We start from the raw sequence: 22,323 nt of genomic DNA on the forward strand, positions 1-22,323 counted from the left end.
ACTCCCATATGTGCCTTGACCAGGCAAGCCCAGGGTTTCAAACCAGTGACCTCAGCATTTCCAGGTCAACGCTTTATCCACTGCACCACCTCAGGTCAGGCTAGTAACTTAACTCTTGATGCTCTGTGGAGTTCCAGGATGGGGTCCTGGCATTTCCCCACCTCTCACCCCTGCATTCGCTCACCTATTTGACCTCAGAGGTGAGTGGAGGAGGCACAAACATGACAGTTGTCGCCCTCCAACACTGGACCAATAAATCAGGGATCAGAGCAAAAAATGAGAAGGCCAGCAGGAGAGAGAGACAGGCCCAGCCACCTGACTCATCAGGGAGTTCAGGAAGGAAAGCTTCCCCGATAAGACTCACACAAGCGAGGCCTGGCAGGGAAGCAGATGTGTGCTAAGGATGGAAGGCTCATCTCTTCTCTAGTTAATTTGACTAATAAGTTTTCTTCTTCTCTTCATCTGACCATATTTTCTAGAAATGTGAGTAGCTAGGCTTAGTTTTCATCTTGCTATAGTTCTCCATGATTCTCCTACTTCCATTCTCTTTTTCATGAACCTTCATTACCCCCAAAATTCAGAGGCTGGCTAATATGATATTTTCTTTCTTGATTCCTCTTTCTCCCATCAGTGTCCAGGGTCTTCCCAGCTGTCGATTGGCTACATGAAGTTTGGTGCCATTGAGGCACATTCCCTTTCTGGGAAAGATGTGATGTCCTCTATGAGGTGGACTATGAGATGCCCTCTACTCCTTCTTTTGCTTTCAGCCCTCCCCCACTCCTCCAGTGGGAGAAGACCTTCTCCAGGGTTCTTAGCACTAAGGCCACGAGTGCATCTTGGTTGCTATCCTCTGCATTTCCTTGTAGGAGAGGCTCTTAGATCTGCAGTTTCGATTCTCTCATATACTATCAGCAGAAATGTGCACTGGTAAAATAACTGATGAAAAACTTGACAGTTCTTAGCAAAACTGAAAATGCAAATATCTATTTTTTGATCCAGCAATTTTACTTTCTAAAATCTATCTTAAAGACATTTTCATATTTGCATAAAGATGGCATGAAGATATTCATGGCAGCATACTGCAATTGGGAAAGAAGTTTTGGAAAAAAACATATAAGTAGGGGATAGGTTAAAAAAATTATGGTACATGTACATTATGTCACAATATGCAGTCATTAGAAAGAATGAGGTAGATCTGTAGGTACAAACCATGGTTCCAGTGCTAACAAACTGTGTGACCAAGTGAAAAATTACTTCATTTCTGTGTGTCAGTTTTCTTATTTGTAAAATGAGGATAGTCTATGGCACTATTGAAATGCACCTGATCTCATCAGCTAAGCAGGGTCAGGACTGGTTAGTACTTGGATGGGAAAGGATAGTAACACTACCTTCTTCTTCATAAGGATGCAGTGTGAACTGAATAAGTTAATTAAAAAAAAAAAAACCACCTGTGCCTGACCAGGCGGTGGCACAGTGGGTAGAGCATCGCACTGGGGCACAGAGGACCCAGGGTCAAGAACCCCCAAGATTGCCGGCTTGAGAGAGGGTTCACCAACTTAAGCATGGGCTTGCTGGCTTGAGCACGGGGTTGCTGGCTTGAGTGTGGGATCATAGACATGAACCTATGGTCACTGGCTTGAGCCCAAAGGTCACTGGCTTGAAGCCCAAGGTCGCTGGCTTGAGTAAGGGGTCACTGGCTCAGCTGTAGCCCCCCAGTCAAAGCACTTAAGAGGAAATAATCAATGAATAACTAAGGAGCCGCAATGAAGAATTGATGCTTCTCATCCCTCTCTCTGTCTCTGTCACCAAAAAACAACAAAAACAATAATATCCACCTGTAATTACTTGGTAAAAATGTCCTTATTTGCCATTATTAATACTGAAAGAGAGCTATCTGTGATAGAGAAAGTGAAGAATTCCATTTAGAACCCAGACAACCCACTGTCCCCAGGTGAATGGCCATAGATAAGTGCTTGTAAAGGCTAGAAGATAAAGGCTGGCTCTAAGAAGTAGAACATTTTTATCATTTTTAAAATGTACTTCTATACTATTTGGTTTATTTACAGTAAGGCCTGTATGACTCCTATAATTAAAAAAAATGTGGTTGAAGTATTTAAAAATTGATAGAGACAGAAAAAAATGTGTTTAGCACACCTACCCATATACACATACAAAACTCGCCATTCAGTGCACAGCAAGGAGTGCGGGTGCCCACAGGCCTGATGAGGTGGCCAGGGAGGCAGTCAGGGGGAGAGGCCGGAATTCTTAATCAAAGACTTGTTGCTAGGATTGTTGTTTGTTGCCCCTATGACTTTGCACAGACAGAATCAGAGACTATTAGAGGATGAAAACATTCTGTAGACCAGGTAGCCTAGAGGTGAGCAACCATTTACAGCAGGACAAATTTCGAGACAGTAACAAAGTTTAGAGGCTTCAGATTTTTTTGATAGAACATTTCAAATTAAAATGAGTTTACTAAGTTACCTAGAAGAAAGACATATTCTTATAGCTCAAATCATTTTTTAGGAAAAAAAGTTTATAAAAATATTGATGTTGGTTTTTTTTGAGGAAGAGAGGGACATCAACTTTTTGCTCCACTTAATTGTGCCCTTGACTGCTTCTCATATGTGCCTTGGGTGGGCCTCCAACTGGTGCCCTCGGGATCAAGCTGGTGCCTTTGGGGTCAAGCCAGCACCCTCAGAATTGAGCTGGTGACCTCAGGATTGGTGACCCCAGGATTGAGCTGGTGATGCCAGGATCAAGCTGGCAACCCCAGGCTTGAGAAAGCAACCCCAAGATCGAATGGGTGACTGGAGGTCCAGGCCAATGCTCTGTCCACCTCAGCCAGGACTAATAATGTTGGTTTTAAATCTTTATGAAACATTCATACTTAAGCTTATTTGGAAATATTTTCATCTTTGGTTTCTTATATTTGCATAAAGCTTTGGGTCATAAAAAGTGTATTACTAATTATATTTGAAGCAATCTCTCTAGGCACATTTTTATCATCTGAATCGCCTAAACTCAATGTGATATGTGACCCTGGGCAAATCGCAACCACCCTAGCACATTTTCCTTATCCAGTTGACCTAGCTACACAGGCAGGGGTCACTGCCTATGCTGGTCATCTTTATTTACACTAACCACTGCAATAATGATCATTAGCCCTACTGACGGCCTGCTAAATATTAGGCAGTACGCCAAAAAGGTAACAGGCTCTGGTAAATGCAGGCTCAGAGAGGCTTGCCCTTTCAACTGGACTCAGAGTGTTCCAGGAACGCCACTAGAATGAGGCTCAGTGCTCCTTCTCTTCAAATTTAGACAGGAGTTAAAAACAAAAACAGAACAAAAAACAAAACGAAAAAACTACTCATGCTGAGATAATCTGGCTCATGGGGTCTGCAACATCCTCAAAACTGTCCTCCTTCAGAGGACAATGACATTCTGATGGATAAAGCCTCACCCTTGATTCACTCTCAGCTTGATGCTGCGAATTCTTTTTGAACCAATCCCTTCCAGGTTCTTTTCACTAGCAAGGGTCAGGAGTAAAGATGATACTCTCTGGGCTGAGAATTAAAATGCCTGAACAAATTATCGAGTGAAAATCAATTTATAGTTCACTCTGGAACCCTTGTTTCTTCATGGTTCAGAGCAGTGGGTAAAACCAGGCTATTGTCTGTTCAGCTGTGGCAGAACAAATTCTACACTGATCTTAGCCACAAGGCCGAGAAGTGATGGCTACAACAAATTCTAATAGAAAAATTCAATAAAAGAAATTACTGGGTAGGACCATTTGATATAGCACTATCTTTTGAATATGTGGGATTTGAAAGATGAAAACTGCACAAGTTAAAAATGCCAAACTGGCACCCATTTTTAGAAAATACATTGTTGTAGGAACTACTTGTGAACTGTTCTTTAGAAAACCATATTCATTTCCACTATCTTCTGCTACCTGTATTTTTCTAAGTAATTAAATTTTACTGGCAATGAAACTGAACCATGTAACATTTTGTCTTCTAATGACTCCTGAGTCACACTCCCCAGCTTCTCTTATGTCTACCTTTCAAGGCAAATACATGAAGGTCTTTTATAAAGCTCCATCTGTCATCGGGTATTACAAAATGCCATCTCCTCAAGCTCTCTGAAAAAGGACCTGGTTTCCTCCATTTCCCCTACCAACACGAGTCAAAGCCACCAAAGGCTCATGTCTGGACTTCTGCATCAGCCTCCCAAGGGTTCTTCTCCCTAATCCCCTCCTCACCCCAAACCAATTAATTCCTGCTCCCACAGCAAACAGAATGGTTTTTGGCAAATGAGATCATGCTACTCTACTACTTAAACCTTCCAATGGCTCCCATTGTCTTTAACATGATCTTGAAGGTCTTGTCCAAGCATACTCTGCTGACCAGCTGTCTCACTCATGACTCTCCAGCTACAAAAGAGAAATTAGCCAGGACCCTTCCTCTCCCAGGTCTTAGTTCAGATGGTTGCACAGTCCTCACCCCAGCCCCCACACCTCCAGTGCAGACTTCCTGCCAAGCCCATGCCTACTCATCTGGCCAGCTGCAGTCTCCCTAGACCCACGGTCAGGCCAGGTCTCCCCAGCAGTCGCTCTCGAGGCTTCTTATAGCACTCATCACAGCTGTAACTAAATGCTGTGTGAGGTTTGTTTAGTGTGTGTCTCCCATTACTACCTTAAGATCTTGAAAGCGGGGATCATAACTTGTTCTTTGTTCATCCACAAGCCTAGTTTAGCTCCTAGCACACAGAAGTACTAAATAAATATTTGTGAACTAATAAAAGCTACTCCTGCCCTGTGATCTTCTTCTAGAATAAGACGCTGGCAAACTTTTCCTGTAAAGGGCCAGATAATAAATATTTCAGGCTTTGAGGCCATGTGGTCTCTGCTGTACCTACTCAACTCTGCCACTGGAGCTTGAAAGTAGACACAAAAAATATGTAACATATGGGTGTACATGTCTTCCAACAAAACTTTATTTACAAAAACAAGTGGAGACTGGGCTGGCACGAGGGTCACATTATACTGACCCCTGTTCTGGAACTTCCTTTGACCATTCTACCTCAAAGATCTTAACTTTTTCACCAATTTTTCCCTTCTTAAAAAATAATTTCATTTTACTTAAAGTTATAAAGAGAAAACACCAACCTCTTCCAGATGTTTGGTCTTCTGCAGAATCTGCTTGTTCAAGGAAATGACTTTTCGATGGTGAAGTTGGGAGGTTCCTAATTTTTCTGGACTTTCTTCAGCTGATAGCTCAGATTGCTGCAAAAAACAGGGAGAATAAATCCAAAGGATTTAATTAGTCCACCTTGGTTCATGTAAGACCGCTCCATCCCTGCTCAGTCTAGGTAGAGTACTGTTGGCTCCTGTGCAAACCCCAGGTCCAAAGAAGGAGATTTGGGTACAATGCTCCATTCCTATAAATGAAATCTGCATTCCTGGCAGAGGGGATGGCATGTGCAGGAGCGCAGGAATATGTGACTGGTTACGCTGATATCACGTAGGCAATGGGGCATCATCAAGGGTCTTAATCCGGCTACACTGACATCTTCATAATATCATTCTACAGTTATCAAGGATGAACTGATTCACTTTCATCAGAGTATTATAAGCATATAGTTAAAAAGTTTAAACATTCAGAAGCACTTACAATGAAAAGCAACAGTCTCCAAACTAGTTTTTCCCCATCTATGGGCTTTTAACATTTCTCCTTTCCTGGTGTTCATGTAGCAGAGATTTGAGAGGGATAAAAGTTGCTGACAGAGGCAAGTAGAAAATTCCTGAAATTACATACATAAAAAGGGAATGGAGAAGAAAGACTGAACAGGACATAAAGATGGTCAGGAAAGAAAGCAATGCAGAGATTTCTGGATTGGGTGATGAGGTGAATGTAGCAACATTACCAAGAGATCACACAAAGAAGGAAGCAGCCTGGTGTAGACACTGAACACAGACACATGCCTCAGGACCCCAATGAGAAGCCCCAAAAAGAGAAAAAGGTGGACCTGGAGAGGCCACTGCGTCTGAGTGTGCCTGGCCCACGTGCAGCTGAGTGCAGAGCAAGGGCCCTGCTTGGCCTGGAGTGAGCTGGCAGGGCAAGGTCACTGAAACAACTTGAAGGCTGTTCGTGGTAATGACGCCAGAAGCAGGGTCAGCACTGACATAGTGGATAGTGTTGAACTGGGATAAGAAAGGATCCAGGTTCGAAGCCCCAAGAGATCATCAGCCTGAAAACAGGTTTGGAGTCACTGTGTCTCGATCAGAGCACAATGTCCCACCCGGCCTAAACTTTTATTTATGTCTCTCTGTTTTCCTTAATCCTCCGTTGCCCCCACTCAGGTCTTTACTTTCCCGCGCTGGTCGCAGCATGGACCCTGTTGCAATAGGTGTATTGAGAATATTTGTTGGATGATTATAGATAGCTTTATTAAACAGTTAAATGCCCATTATACCCACATTTCTGTTTTTACTGGAAGCATCCCAATTTTAAGCAAATCAGTGATTTTGAGCCCAAGTACAACAAAACAGTTTTAATATTTGATATTACCCTGTATGTTTCAACAGTGATCATGGGCTTAAAAGTCTTAAAAATTTACCCATTGGGAAAAGAGATAGGAAGTTGAGGAGGAGGAGAAATTAGGTAAGCAGAGTCATCATTTACTTTGGCTGAGGATTTTTCCCTGAGCAATTCAGCAGCATTATTAACAGATGATGAATTTTTGCTGCTTAACTACTTGGACATAGGAAATGACCAGCAGGACATGGCTGCATAAAACAGTAAGGAACATCATATTCTACCTTGTGGGCTGGGAGGCCATAAAGGAAATAGAAATACTAAGCATTTGATTTTGCAACACATCTAGGCTTGAAACCTAGATGGGGGGGTTCTGGAAAATTAACTAACATATTCCAGCTTATTTGGATTTATGAGATTGGAGTTACCTTTTTTTTTTTTTTTGTATTTTTCCGAAGCTGGAAACGGGGAGAGACAGTCAGACAGACTCCCACATGCGCCTAACCGGGATCCACCCGGCATGCCCACCAGAGGCGATGCTCTGCCCACCAGGGGGCGATGCTCTGCCCCTCTGGGGCGTCGCTCTGTCACGACCAGAGCCACTCTAGCACCTGGGGCAGAGGCCAAGGAGCCATCCCCAGCGCCCGGGCCATCTTTGCTCCAATGGAGCCTCGGCTGCGGGAGGGGAAGAGACAGAGAGGAAGGAGAGGGGGAGGGGTGGAGAAGCAGATGGGCGCTTCTCCTGTGTGCCCTGGCCGGGAATCGAACCCGGGACCCCTGCACGCCAGGCCGATGCTCTATCACTGAGCCAACTGGCCAGGGCTGGAGTTACCTTTTAAAGATGCAATTGGACACATCAAGATATCTATAACTTGTGGTCTGGGGAAGGAGAATGGTGTCTGAAAAGTATCTAAGTACAAAAAAGGGGAGAAAGACGGAAGACTATCCCTTCTCAATTTCTAAACCACTTGTCAGAAATAGAATTATAATTAACTAATTATATCTGCTCTACTTTGACTGCATTATCTTAAACTGTGTTATTAATTTGCCACTTTGCTATGCATTTAGTAGCTTTTTTCTTATAATTTCAGATTTGGGTTTTTACATCCAACTTAGATTCTCTGACCTTGATTTCTAAAGTGTCACTGGAAAATCCTCAAAGCATTTTACCTTACTAGCAGAATAACATAAGCCTTTTATCTCACAATTTACTGACATCTGAAATAGAATTAATTCCCCATTCACAGGAACTGCCTCACGTGGTATGTCTCGGTTTGATGTTTGGATTATCTTGAGTCTGGCTTTGGGCCAAAATAAGCTGTGGGTAGCCAGGCTTTGGAGGGTCATGTCTCGCTCACCTCCCAGCCTTCAAGTCTGCAGGGGTGAGTTCACACTCATTCAGCACTATTCTGCACCTTGGGCATGGGTTAGATGATGTCTCTAAGTCTTAGCGGGTTTTTCTGCCAATTAACTAATTTTATGGCCAAAGTTCCAAGAGAATGAAAACTGTATTTCCTACCCAGCTTCCACACCCCCTTATCAGTGTACCTGGTATACACATAGCTTTTTTTTTTAACTATGACCGCTGACTTCACTTTCAAAAACTCTTCTTGGAGGAAAACCAGTAGCTATCTTGATATCTGAAAAGATTTCCAGGCTGGCCTATCTCTCTCTTTTTCTCTCCAGCTGGCAGTCTTTTCTTTCTCTTTTAAAATTTTAACTACATGGTCCCACAATATCCTTTCAGGAGGCCTTCAAGGTCAAAACCCTTTTTATAAGAATACTAAGATATCATTTTTTTCATTCTCATTGTCATGATTTTACAGTGGAATTTTCCACATTACATGACATGTGATATCACTGCTTTGATGTTAATAATGTACTTATTATTGTCATTTGTAAATGAATTGATATATAAGCTACTGGAATTTCAGTAATTTTTAAGAGTTCTAAAGGGTCCTGATTCACTTGTGTACTGGTCCCAATCATTGATTGGAACAGCCTCATTAGCGCTAAGCTCTAATCAATGAAGTATGTCCATGCATCATTTATATACACTAGAGGGGAAAGTTTCTTCTGATTCCACTCTTTTACCAGACAGGTGATTCAGAGAACCATACAGAGAGAAAATACTTGCAGTGCACAGAAAGACTTGATATCTCTGCACAAATATTCTATTATATATCTGCAATGATAATATATGTTTTCAGCAAACATATGCTTTCAAAGTCCTTCCTCTTACTGCTGGGGAGTAGTTCTCATTGCACTGTGGAGTCCCTGAAATCTGTACCTGCAAAGCATCTGACAGATACGCGAATTCCAAACTGCCCTCTTGATGTTCCACTTATCTGTCAGACCTCACCCTTACTGGACTATTGCCCCCGAGACAGAAGAATTCCATGAAGCTAGCAAGCCCCACAAGAAGGAGCATTACAGAAAGCTGAAATCCTAAAACCGTAAAAGGGAACATACCAGACCTTTTGACTCAGTATCCCCTCAGGCTCTTCCAAACGCTATAAAATTCACCTCATAGTCTATAACCGGTGCTCTTCTCCCTGGAAGAAGTGCCCGGCAGGGTTCCTTTCTTCCTTTCAATAAAGCCTGTTACTCTGGTCTTTGGGACTCCCATGGATTCCAACATTTGGTGCCGAAACCCGGGACAGGGTACTAACTGCCTGGACGATCCCTCTCTGCTGTCCAAACTTACAACCAGGGAAGCAATGGGCAGCGGCAGCTCGTCCCAGGCTTACTCCCTGATTCTGTTTGGATATGTAATTGTAGGTTGATTGGCCGGCAATCTGTCCCTGTCCTGAACCCCTGCTGGACCAGGAAGGTAAGGAGTTTCTCCCTTCCCCTTCCCCGGTTGGCCTCTAAATTTCTCTCTAAAAACACCCCTTCCTGGTCGGATGGTTTTGACTTCAGACCCCATATCTACGAGTGGTCTGTCTCTACTCCTTTATGGACTTCTACGAAAGTCTAGGCGCGCCTAGCCAGGCCCCTCTCCTATGTCCCGGGATCTCAGCCTTGGGGCGACGACCTCCTGTCTGAGATTCTCTTCCTACGGAGATTGTTTCCTCTCGGAACTGTGACTGAAGGCGGGGATGCCCCCTTCTCTCACCAGTCTCCTCTACTGTGGGCTCCTCTCAGTCCAAACCGTCCAGACAGACTCCCCTCGGAACACGGGCTCCTCCCATCTCAGGCCTCAGAGACTACTCCTCTACTCCTTCGGGACTCACCCTACTCTCTGAGGTTCACAGTTTGGGAGGTTTCTACTCCACGCAACCTGCTTCTACGGACTTCCTCAAAAGTCTAGGCACCTACCCAGGTTGCTTTCTACTACTATTACAATATCCTAAGAGATCTTGACAATTTCTGCCACCGGATGGGGAGGGCATCAGAGATTCCTTACATGCAGGTTTTTCTTCTCCCTTCTCTCCTGTCCTTAATCTCTGTGCCGCTTGTTCTACACGCAGGCCGTTTTTGGCCAAAGAAACCTCACCTAAAACCTTCACTCCTAATCTTTCCTTCGCCTGACTCCCAACTCTCTCCACCTCCTACCTGACATCCGGAGCATCCCTCTCTTGGGACACCTCTCTGGTCCCTCTGCAAATCTCTTTCGCTTGGGTCTCTTCCCTCCAAGAGCCCCTCCCTTCGCAGAAAACTGTTTTCTCATTCACTTGCAAATACCAGTCTCTCTTTCTCCTCCCCTGATGACCAGGGGCCCCCTCCCTTCTCCACTGTGTTCTTAAACCCCTCCTACCTCCTTACAGATGGGCAACTTTGTCTCTTTTTCTTCTTTGACCCATCCCCCAACCCCACTGGCTTCTTCTATTGAGCCGTGTGAGTGAATAATCTGTCTTGTCTCTTTGTTTGTCAGAAAATACCTCTAGTATAACAAGTAAAGCACACTCATTTAAATTCCTTAATTCATAATTTATATATAAACTCTTTGTTTAATGTGTAACTGTGTCTGTTTCTAAGGCCTTTAACCAATAATTACCCACCTCTTAAATCAAGGCTTACCCATCCCCATGGACTCTCCCTGCAACACTCCCATCCTTCCTGTTCAAAAACCTTCAGGGGCTTATCACCTCGTACAAGCCTTACACCTGATCAATGAGGCTGTAGTTCCCCTCCATCCAGTAGTCCCTAATCTCTACAGGTTACTGTCACACATTCCCTCAAACACCACTCACTTCAGGATCCTAAACCTCAAGAATGCCTTCTTTACCATTCCTCTACACCCTGACTCTTACTTTGTTTGCATTTACCTTATTTAAACTGACGCAGACACTAATGCAGCCCAACAACTTACGTGGACTGTCTTACCCCAAGGGATCAAAAACAGCCCACACCTGTTTCAGCAGGCATTAGCTCAGGATTTAGCAGCATGCAATCTCAAAACTAGTACTCTCTTAAAATATGTAAATAACCTACTCCTCTGCAGCCCCTCCCTGCCTGCCTCAAGGAGACACTACCACCCTTCCTAACTTCCTCGCTGTGAAGGGATATCATGTCTTCTCTGCTATGGCTCAACTTCACTCTTAGTCCATAGTCTATCTGGGCATCACCTTAACCGCCACCATCTGAGGTCTCACCCTAGATCAAACTCAGACCCTCCGCAGTCTCCAACCACCTACCACTGCAAATCAAATCCTTTCTTTCCTTGGTCTAATAGGCTTCTTCAAACACTGAATTCCCAATTTTGCTCTCATAGTCAAGCCCCTCAGTGAGATCTTCTGAGCATGGCTTTTAAGGTCTATAATGGCCAAGTGAGTAACAGAAAAGGCAAATAAGGCTCAAAAGAAGTCAGGAAATACCAGCTTTTGGCATACGCTCTTAAAGGCTCCAGCGCCCTAAAGGGCTTCATAGGATTTCATCAGGGCCCTGCTCCAGAGTGGAAAGAAAGGTCATTGAACTGAAGCCTGCCAGGCTTCCCGGCCCCACCGGTTTACATGTCTGTACTGTGGAAAGAGAGACACGAGAAGGTAAGCTGCCCCCTTGCTCCATGGAGGGAGGGTTCAGTCTCTTCTAGTCCTGCTCCAGCTACCTATGACCTGACCTTGCCCAGTGTGCTGGGAATTGTCACTGAAGGTCCAAGGACATCGTTCACAAGCCTAAGGTATTTCTTCCAAGTAGCAGATAAACTGATCTCATTTCTTGTGAACACAAGGGCCATCTACTATGCCTTGCCTGAATATTTGAATTTTATTTATCACTCAAAGATCTCTACTGTGGGTATTGACAGTCTGAGTTCATTACTTTATTTAATATATAGTATCTCCTTTATTCCTCTTGTCTCAATGCCCCATGCCTATTGTAGGCTAGGACCTGCTGCTAATTCCAGCTAGAAGCAGTGGTCACTAGGACTTAAACTCTAACTACAAAGTGTAGAAATGTAACCACCCTTTCCCTAAGTACTTGCAGGATTTACAGGTTACTCAGCAAATTATTCAAAGACTGTCCAAGAGGTGCTTCCAGCAGCACATCACCCAAGAACTGACTTTCACGTGGACAGGTCCACACACCATGATCCTGACAACTCCCACTGCTGCTAAAGTAGAAAGACGGCATAACACCTATATGTGTCTCCCTACTAATTGGACAGAAACCTGTACCCTAATCTATTTCACCCCAAATATCAACCTAATCCCACCCCATGAGCCTCCGTCAATCTAAAGACCAAACGAGCTGTATAGGTAATCCTTCTTCTTGCTGCTTTAGGAATCTCTACAAAAGTAGGTCTAGGGGCAAGGGGACTGGCCACTGCCCTGTCTTATTTCTACTCTCTCTCTCTCTGAAGCCTAGCAAATTTGTATACATGGAATCAGTGGTTTCACACAAACTGGGTGTCTTGACTATTGCCTTTCATTAGTCCACTCATTCTCCTATTTATTTTTCTAACTTTTGGATCCTGCCTCTTACGTTTGTTCACTAGTTTCTTACAGAACCGCATGCAGACCTTCGTCAATCAGAAAGTTGGAAAAAATCTACCTAACCCTACACACCAACCCTGAAACCTGCCCTCACGAAACAGAAAAATCTGAAACCCTGTATCAGCTAACCTCCTAAATCTTATCTTTCAACCCCTACAGGTCCCCTAACCCTAAAGCTCTCCCGTATCCCTGAAGAACTAGGAGAATGAATAGCATTCACCTCTTAACACTTCTCAGTCTTTTTACCCTTCACATAGTAAGGGGACAAGATCACTGGGTCTTCTTGGCTGAAGAAGGGCCTACAAATGGACATGAAACATTTCTTTTAGCTCAAGCTAATTGCTTTCTCCAGGGCTGCCAGGAAAGAATATCTCTAATTTCACCATGGAAGAACTTTCACCCCTGCTATACAACCCTCCTTACCTCCTGATCTCCAAATACTTGCCCCCTTCGTTATCAAGTTCCTACAGGCCCAGATGAGAGAAATCTCTAGGATTACCTACAATCAAATGCTCCTACACTCCTATTCCCCAATACCCCAAAGAGAACTTCACAAGGGAAATATCAAATAGGTAGGGATGACAGCAGGAAGAAGCCGGCCCTCAGCCCGAGAAGTTCCCTCCTGAATGTTCTCCAAACCCCCTTCCTTTTAAACCACACATAGTCCTTCAAAAACTTACACCAACAGGCTCCCTGTCTCTAAAAATCTCCACATGTCCTCCCATTCGAGAGGAACCAGATCAGCACTCGCAACAAGCAACTAACAATTATTACCATGCAAATTTTTTTTTACTTCCTCACTCAGGTTTTCGAAAATATCGCCTGGTTCAGACCTCACAGCATGGAAATTGATGACCTCCTTAACTGGATGAGGGACTTGGCTTGGCAAGGTTCTTTCTTGAGTTCTCTTCAGAAGAAGCAATAATTTTCCAATTTTTTCTCCTCTTTCTCATCACCCCTCACCATATATTATAAAATTAATAACTGCTTTTCTTTTATATGTAACCACAGAGTTGAGAAATGATAGATACATGAATTCCAAACTGCCCTCTTGATGTTCTGCTTATCTGTCAGACCTCACCCTTACTGGACTATTGCCCCTGAGACAGAAGAATTCCATGAAGCTGGCACGCTCCACAAGAAGGAGCATTCCAGAAAGCTGAACATACCAGAACTTTTGACTCAGTATCCCCTCAGGCTCCCCCAAACGCTATAAAATTCGCCTCATAGTCTATAACCATGGTGCTCTTCTCCCTGGAAGAAGTGCCTGGCAGGGTTCCTTTCTTCCTTTCAATAAAGCCTGTTACTCTGGTCTTTTTCTGACTCCCATGGATTCCAATAGCATTCATGTACACTAGTATCAGGATAGTCCATTTGCATATTTGACATTTCTCCAGCCCAATTAAAATGAGTAATATGCACATGAACAGGCCCATTGTATTATATATATAAATTTGTGAGTTCCTTCATTTGCTTTTGAGTTTTGAGATGGTGCTATGCAAACTGCTTTGTTTAATGGGGAGTTATTTTTGTACAAAAAAAAATCATTTATTCCAGAGTTGAACTGCACAGAGTTCTTAACCTAGTCAACGGAAAGCTAACTGCTCTATTTTTTTTTTCCTAAGTGAGAAGAGGGAAGACAGTGAGACAGACTCCTGCATGGATCCCAAGTGGGATCCACCCAGCAACCCCTGTCTGGGGCTGATATTCAAATCAATCAAGCTATTATTAGCACCTGAGGCTGATACGCTCAGACCAATGAGCTATCCTCAGCACCTGGGACAATGCTTGAACCAATTGGGCCACTGGCTGAGGGAGGGAAAGAGGGAGAGAAGGGAGAGATAGAGGGGGAAATAGATGGTTGCTTCTCTTGTGTGCCCTGAAGATCAAACCTTGGATGAACATACATCGGGTCAACACTCTATCCACTGAGCCAACCGGCCAGGTCAAACTGCTCCATTTTCCAGACATACTTTTAATTATGCAATCTAAGTTTTTCATTTCTTTCAAATACCCCCTACAAAGCCAAAAGCATGAGAGTGATGAAGGCAGGAACAGGTCTTTGAGGCAGTCTGTCTCATCTGACACTCTGTTCACTGGGAGTCACAGTGGAAGAATACTGAAGAGGACCAAATTGGATATGGAAGGATGAGATAAAATTGTCCAGGTGGAGAATAGGAAAGGGGACTTTTCAGTACATCCCTGACAGAAAAAAAGAAATTAAATCCTGGGGCATCTTAACAGATTTCTACTTGAAAAGTGCAACATCTCTCAAAAAATACCAACCACGTACAAATATTCCATTTGTGTTTATACTGGTGTGCAGGCTACAGTAGCAATTTAATTTTGTTCAACAATTTCAGATTAGGAATGTGCTTTTAAAACTACAACATGGATTAGATGACTTCTAGATCAGAGTCAATGTTTTCTAATGAATGACATGTATTCACAACTTCCATTCATAGAGGAATGAGATTTAAATGTCATTCAATAATATTTTCCCATGTCAAAATAGTAGATTTCTCACTGAGAGTTCCTCAGACAGCATGCATGCCTACTCAAAACGCTGCAGCTGCCCCTACACCTGACCCTGCCTGGGACACAGCACATGTACACATGTTTGCTAAAAGAAATCATCATCTCACCCTGAGGGTCAATTCTGTCACAGTTCTTTGGCAGAAAAGACATCAAGCTAAAGACAGAAAACACTCCCAAATTACACCAATTCTCTTTTCAGTGTTTGAGAAGGTTTCATAACAGTAGTTGAAAAAATAAAACCAGGGGCAGAGAAAAAAAAATCCAACAAGAAGGCAGCTACCTCCAGAGGGCAGATGGCATTCCGTAGTTCCCAGACCCCAGTGGATGCCTGAAACCACGGACAGTACCAAAGCATTTACACTCAGTCTTTTTCCTATACATACACATGATGTTTAATTTATAAATCAGGCACAGTAAGAAGTTAGCAACAATAATTAGTAAAAAAATAAAACAATTATAGTACGGTTATAATACTGTTCCAGGTAACTGAAACCATGGAAAGAGAAACCATATGAAACAATGGATTCTTTTGCATCAACTTCACCTTAGTTAGACAATCTCCTGAGAATCTACTATGGACAAAGCTTATGGAGGTGTTAGCCATCATGAGTGTCCAGAATTCTTTGGTTTCATAGCAGCATTCCCTTCCTTTGGGGAATCACCATCTTGCCCTCTCTTTTTGAAATCAGAGGAGCTGCCAATCAGGAGGATGGCCACCCGGCCCCAACAAATGGCCCAGGGAGAAATATATGACTTGAACCATGTTGGAGGAGAGTCTTTCCTTAGGATTTTACACCAAGTTGCAGGGAGGAGGCTGTAAGACTGAATAGGCTGTGGTGAAGCCTTCAGGTGCTGAAAGACAGCGAGAGGAGCGAAGCACAGGCAAAGAGACAGGACAAGGCTGTCAGCACTCACGTTCCTTTCAGTCAGGAGAGCTAACAAAGGCCCCCTTCTGCTTACACCACCACTCATGGAAGAGTTACTATCACTTGCATCCAAAAGGTACTATAAAGTCCACTCTCCAGGTCAGTGAATGGCAGGACTTAAGAGACTGTTTTCTCTGCTGGCTGCATTATAAAGTATAACAAAAATGATCATGGTAGTGTCCTGGCTGGATGGCCTGGTTGACACGTGCAGGTCGCCAGCTGGATCCCTGGTCAGGTCATATACAGAAACAGATTGATGTTTCCCTCTCTCTCTCCCTTCCTCTTGTGAAAATCAATAAATAAATTTAAAAAATAAAAATAAATTTAAAAAATGATCATGGTAGAGCAGGGGTCAGGAACCTTTTTGGCTGAGAGAGCCATGAACGCCACATATTTTAAAATGTAATTCCATGAGAACCATACAACGATCCGTGAATGTTACATATTATCCAGTAAAAAATTGGTGTTGTCCTGGAGAACAGCTGTGATTGGCTCCAGCCACCCGCAACCATGAACATGAGCGGTAGGAAATGAATGAATTGTAATACATGAGAATGTTTTATATTTTTAATGTTTTTTTTTATTATTAAAGATTTGTCTGCGAGCCAGATGCAGCCATCAAAAGAGCCACATCTGGCTCGCGAGCCATAGGTTCCTGACTCCTGTGGTAGAGGAAGACAAAATGCACTCTAATCAAATGTGGTTGCCTGCATTTTCCACAGATGTTCTTTCCCTTGTGTTTTTCTATGCACATTCCTCACCAGACCCTGGCCTTTATCTCTCTGTCTATATCCATCTCTAACGACCCCAGATGCTCTAGGTGCCCTTGAACGATATTTCAAGACAGAGGACAGGCTTCCAATTAACTGCCAGAGAGTGGTCCTCAGAATCAGAAGGGCAGAAGCAATGGTGCCGAATTTAACTGCTAAAGAAGAAAATTTCTAAAACCTATAAGAAAAAAAAATCTTTATACAAATAAGTCCTGTGATGACTCAAAATTCATCTCATCATGGAAATATGATCAAGATGTTGACAGTGTTTTGGCTAGGATTCTACACCCTAGAGTTACATGAGAATATTTTAATGTGGTATTTTCCAGTAATATAAAAGCCACTCACTTATTGCAAAGAGAAACTTCCACAGTACAACAATTAGGTGTTACTGTGTATGAGTGCCTGGGATGTACCATTTTCATTTTTACTCATTTCTGTTTTTAGCTCTCAACATGACCTGGCCTCTTCTCTCCACTTAGCCCAAGGTGTGGAGTCCGATGGCAGGAGAGTCTAAGGGCCCTGTCACCACGAGCCTGGAAGGCAGAGGAAGTATGGCAGACGAGGCCTTCCCCACTTCCCCCTAAGGCTGTTCCACTTGCCAAAACAGAGGTCTCATGTCAGATCGTCCTGTGTGCAAACTTGGAACTTAATAGCTCCATGGTGCTGAACAAGTTACGTAACACCTCTGTCCTTTAGTACTTTCATCTGAAAAATGGATAGAATATCACATTCCTATGTACTGAGCACCAATGCTGTCAGGCCCCAGCTGAGGCTCTGAGCAAACAGAGAAATGTGGTCCATATACACATAAACAGTTTCAACTGCCTATGAGTCAGTATAATGACGGAAAAAGGGAGAAGATTACAAACAAGCAGCACACTGTTTTGAGAATTAAATGAGATAATGGTACACAAAGTACCTGGCACAAAGAAGGCACTCAGGGTAGAGTCTTCTGATTCCCCAAGACAGATCTGTGCCTCTAAGATTCTGTCTCAGGGAGATGTCGACCAAGGAAGGATTTGGTGCAAGTGGTCAAATGGTGTATGGTTGGTTAGTACATAGCATTAGGGTGAGTCCCTTCCTGCCCTTCTAGGAACCCTGTAACCTCCCTGGCCCAGTTTCATCCCCTTTCCTGTGGCTCAGTGGGGGTCAGCAGAGGAGAAGTGTTCCTTAGATAGTCAGGCTTTTTAGTTTTCTGCAAAGCACAGTAATAGACTCTCCTTTCCTATGAAACAAAAGCTAAGATATAGTGGGCATATTAGGCATCAGCACCAACACAGCCCCAGGACGTCACCTAGCACATTCTGGGAAGGGAACAAAGCGAGATGGTGCTCCCTGGCCGAAAGCCTACTGACACTCACGAATTCTATGTCTGGAAGCTTCCTCACATTCCTCTTTCCTGATCTTTACAGGACCCATATCACACTGTCACACAGCTCAGAGACCTGCTTTAACACCTGTGGATTATTTATCACGTTTAATTGTCATAAGAACTGCTGAACCCTACAAATGAGAGAAGCCTGTATTTTTTTACTCTCATTTTTATATCCCAATGCCTGTTGACTTTCTAAACACTGGTACCAGGTAGGCTGCTCGATTCATTCCTTGGTCACAAAATAATTTTCATCCTCCTTAGACTATTTTGTCTCTTTTCTTCACTAAACAAAAATCTATCCTGATCTTATCCTAATCTGAGTTTCATCCAGGTACCACTGATTGCTTCCCTCCTGGGCATCCTCAATCCCATCTCTACTTCCACGGGTTTCATCACGGACACCCTGAAGGCAGGGGCACAGATTTTTAGATGAACTGCCAGTGCCTGGTTTCAGCTCAATTTATGGCAGTAAGATTAAGAGAAAAACATACACGTCGTGGCAGACAACCCTAAAATGGCCCATAATCTCTGCCTTTTAGTGCTCAGGCCTTTGTGTAATACCTCCCCGGAATATGGGTGGGGCCTGTGACTTGCTTCTAACCAAGCGAACAGCAAAAGTGATGGGATGTATGTGATTGCATGTATATGTTACATGATCTGTAATGTGTCTTATGAAGAAGAGTTCTCCTTTGCTGGCTTTGATGAAATAACTGACCCATATGGCAAGGAACTGAAGGCAGCCTCCAGTTGATAGCCAGCAAGAACTGAGTGCCACCAATAGCCACATGAGCTCAGAAGTGAATCCTTCCCCAGCTGAGCCTCAGATGAGAGTTCAGCTCTCTGCACCTCCATTGTAAGAGTATAAAGCAATGAACCCTGCTGAGTGGTATCCAACTACTGACCCACACAAACTATGTGCTAATAAATGTGTGTTGTTTTAAGCTACTGCATTTGTGGTAATATTGCTATGCAGCAATAGGTAATTACTATAGGTAAAAGACAAAAATTAGAGGAAGCTCGCCTCAGCAAGGTCTTGATGGTGCTGGAGCTGGCCTAGACTTAGACTAGGCCTTGGTGTTCAACATAATTCCAAAAAACATCAACATCAGACAATATCATGAAGATAGGGGCAAAAAAGGCCATTCTGTAATCATGTCAGAACATGGACAAAAACATGAACACTGTCCAGATCCCCCAAATGAGGAAACACCCCCTGATACTGGCTAATATAAGTACATAGCTTCAACTTTGATTCATTCCCTGTATCATATACAGTGTGTCCATAAAGTCTTGGTGCACTTTTGACCAGTCACAGGAAAGTAGCAAAAGACGATAGAAATGTGAAATCTGTACCAAATAAAAGGAAATCTCTCCCAGTTTCATACCTATTCAGTGCAGTTCAATGTGGGCTCCATTTGTTGCCCTACATACATCCAAACGATAGTGAAGTTCTTGCCACACATGGGTAAGGACGTCTGGTGTAACAGAGTGAATAATGTCTGTGATTCTCTGTTTTAAGTGATTAATGTCGTGGCGCTTCATTATAAATGTGTCAATATTTACGTTGCACTTTGGTCACGGATTCGAATTTAGCGAGCAACAGAACACACTGAACTTTCCTCTGTACTGTCCACATCTCGACTGGCATGGCTGTGGGCTGCTCCGCTGTATACACGGTGTTACATCATCATCTGCGCATGCATACATGCTGCCACATCATCCTACTGAAACTGGGAGGGTTTTCCTTTTATTTGGTGCAGATTTCACATTTCTATCATCTTTTGTTGCTGTATAAGATTTATTTAGAGGCCCATGTATTGAATTGCCCCTCCTTAAGGAACCCAACATGGAGCAAAGCCCTACTTTCTTGAACTTTCCCCCAAATGACCTAAAACAGGCCTAAATCCATTAAGTCTTTCTAATGCAATTCGTTCACCTACCAGTGTGTTCCTAGCAGTCTTTGGCCCCTCATTACTGATAGTATTTTATACTATTCCAACTTATTTGCAAGGCAACACAGAGGAGTCATAATCCAATCATCAACTCTAGGAAACCTTTCAGCAGAAACTATTCAGATTTTACAACAGTAGTATATACAATGGCAAACAGAAACAACTTAAAAGTCTAACAATAGAGAAATGTTTAATGAACTGTGCTTTGCCAACTCACGGATTATCTAGCATTCAAATAATCATGTAGGCTAAAACAGAAAATATTCAGGATTTGATGAGACAAAACAATGCAGACTATAAAGATGTAAATAAAGGTTAACATTAGCTGAAGAGCTAAAATGTGCCAGGCACAATTTTAGGCACTCTGGGTACATTTCATTTAATCTTTACAACACCCTGCAAGGACATCAATACATTCTCATTTTACAAATGAAGACACTAGGGCAAGGGGAGGTTAAGTAACCTGGTCATTATCACACAGCTGGGAGCAGAGGAAACAGATGAACCAAGAGATGACTCCAAGTGCTGTGTTTAATTAACTACACTGTGCTCTACCTCTGTGATGACTAGGGACAAGTATGGTATCAGCGACAAGTACTGGCAGATAACATACAAATGTGAAATACCTGTGATATGGGACTCGGACTAAAGGCAATCTGACTTTAAAAACCATCGTCTTTAATGCTCTATGATCTACTCAATGGAAACAACACATATAACCAAGTAGTGAACTCCTGACCTCCAATTCTCTCTGAGAAGTAAAATTACCTATCTTTGGAAAGAGACCTCTCCAAAACTACTTCTAATTTCACTTCTCTAGCCTTCTGAGCAAGACAGTGAGTAAGCCAGTTTCAACCGTCTGGGGCAGAGATCTCTGGTCCCCTCCTCCCCCAAGTCAATATTTCTTAACATGGGTTTTCTAATCCAACTTTCATAAAATACAGTGTCCTCTATTTCAATTTACAACATAGGAGAGGTGAGAGTGGTCAAAGTGCCGTATGAGGTTTGCCCAGAAAGGACTTAGATTACCCTAAAAGGACACAACCACACCTTCACGTCTTCTGAGTTTACCTGGGGGGAGAAGCTCACCTGCTGTTTACAGCCGAGTATAACACCAGTTACAGGGGCTACCTCTTTGCCAGTTACATCATCTGTGTGCTCACTTCAGAGGAATATTGCCCAGGGTTTGGAGCATAGATAACTTTTTGTCAAGGCTTCCAAGACAGGGAAAGCAAAGTGGATGCTTCAATAGCCATGAACACTTCAGGGGGCAGGATGAGTATGGCAGGAATGGAAAGATGAAACAATGCCGTGTAAATCTGATTTTACTGTTACTGCATCTCAGCCAGGCCTAAATCAGTTATGGGTAAGATGATTAATCACTGTCTCCCTGAGATAGTCAAGGTCCTGAGGCCTATTCTCAGCATTAAAAAAAAAAATCTAACACTGAAATATGACTTTCAGGCTTTTGTTCATTTTGTACCTTTTTAATAAAGTGGAACAAAAAAGAATCTGCCTTGGGCTTGGCTGAGTTATGGGGTTTATCCTTCAGTGGCCAAGCTTCATCCCTCAGCCCAATCACTAGACTGAGCCCAAGTTGTAAGAAGCCTGGTAGAGAAGAGAAAATGCCTGTGCTTACCTCAGCCATAGATTTATCAGGTGCGATAACTGTTCCCAGAGACAAGTTTTCTCTTTATACTTACAGAAAATTAGGCACTGCAAAGAAATTAATTTAGCTAATAATGGCTTTGTGTGACGCATGTGTTATTGACAAAGGGGGCTGATAGATTACAATCTGCCTCCATCATGGCTGGGGGAGGGTGCAGAGAGAAAGGACAGAACCCTGGGGCATTACCCGAGGCGGACTCCAGCCAGGCCCCTACGTACCTTCTCTGCATACTCAGACACAATCTGCTTGATCTCAGCAGAGCACAGGCCCACGATCTGGACCACGGAGCTGGCAGTGAGATGACTCTGCAATCACAGGAAGGGTGTTCTCAGGGCTATCATTGTCTTTCCCGGAACTGTAAAACCTAACACTGAGCACTGAGCACACTACATAATATTCCCAGGGGAGAAGATGATCTGGCTTTTGCTTACGCATTCATCAATGAGAAAGGGAGAAAATAAGCCTCGGGACAAATATGAAGCCTCTCTCCACCTCCTGAGTCACTCCGCTAACTGTGCTGGATTCCCTTAGGACCTGGGGTACCTCTGGCAAACCTAGTCTTCATCCTGTATATCCCATCCAAAGGTCTTTCTTCCTAAGGGTCACAATGCAGAG

General features: G+C 43.3%; 1 protein-coding gene across 4 annotated transcripts in view; it reads right to left on the reverse strand.

The window, feature by feature from the left end:
* CCDC93 (coiled-coil domain containing 93) overlaps nt 1-22,323 on the reverse strand; it is a 94,638-nt gene that overhangs the window by 30,365 nt on the left and 41,950 nt on the right. For all 4 annotated transcript variants that reach the window (XM_066281160.1, XM_066281161.1, XM_066281163.1 and 1 more), the window contains 2 exons: nt 21,927-22,013; nt 5,171-5,287 (listed from right to left, as the gene is read on the reverse strand). In XM_066281160.1, the coding sequence (XP_066137257.1) occupies nt 5,171-5,287; nt 21,927-22,013 (204 nt within the window). The remainder of the gene's footprint in view (nt 1-5,170; nt 5,288-21,926; nt 22,014-22,323) is intronic.

Source organism: Saccopteryx bilineata, chromosome 5, assembly GCF_036850765.1.
Source record: "Saccopteryx bilineata isolate mSacBil1 chromosome 5, mSacBil1_pri_phased_curated, whole genome shotgun sequence".
NCBI classification, from domain to species: domain Eukaryota; kingdom Metazoa; phylum Chordata; class Mammalia; order Chiroptera; family Emballonuridae; genus Saccopteryx; species Saccopteryx bilineata.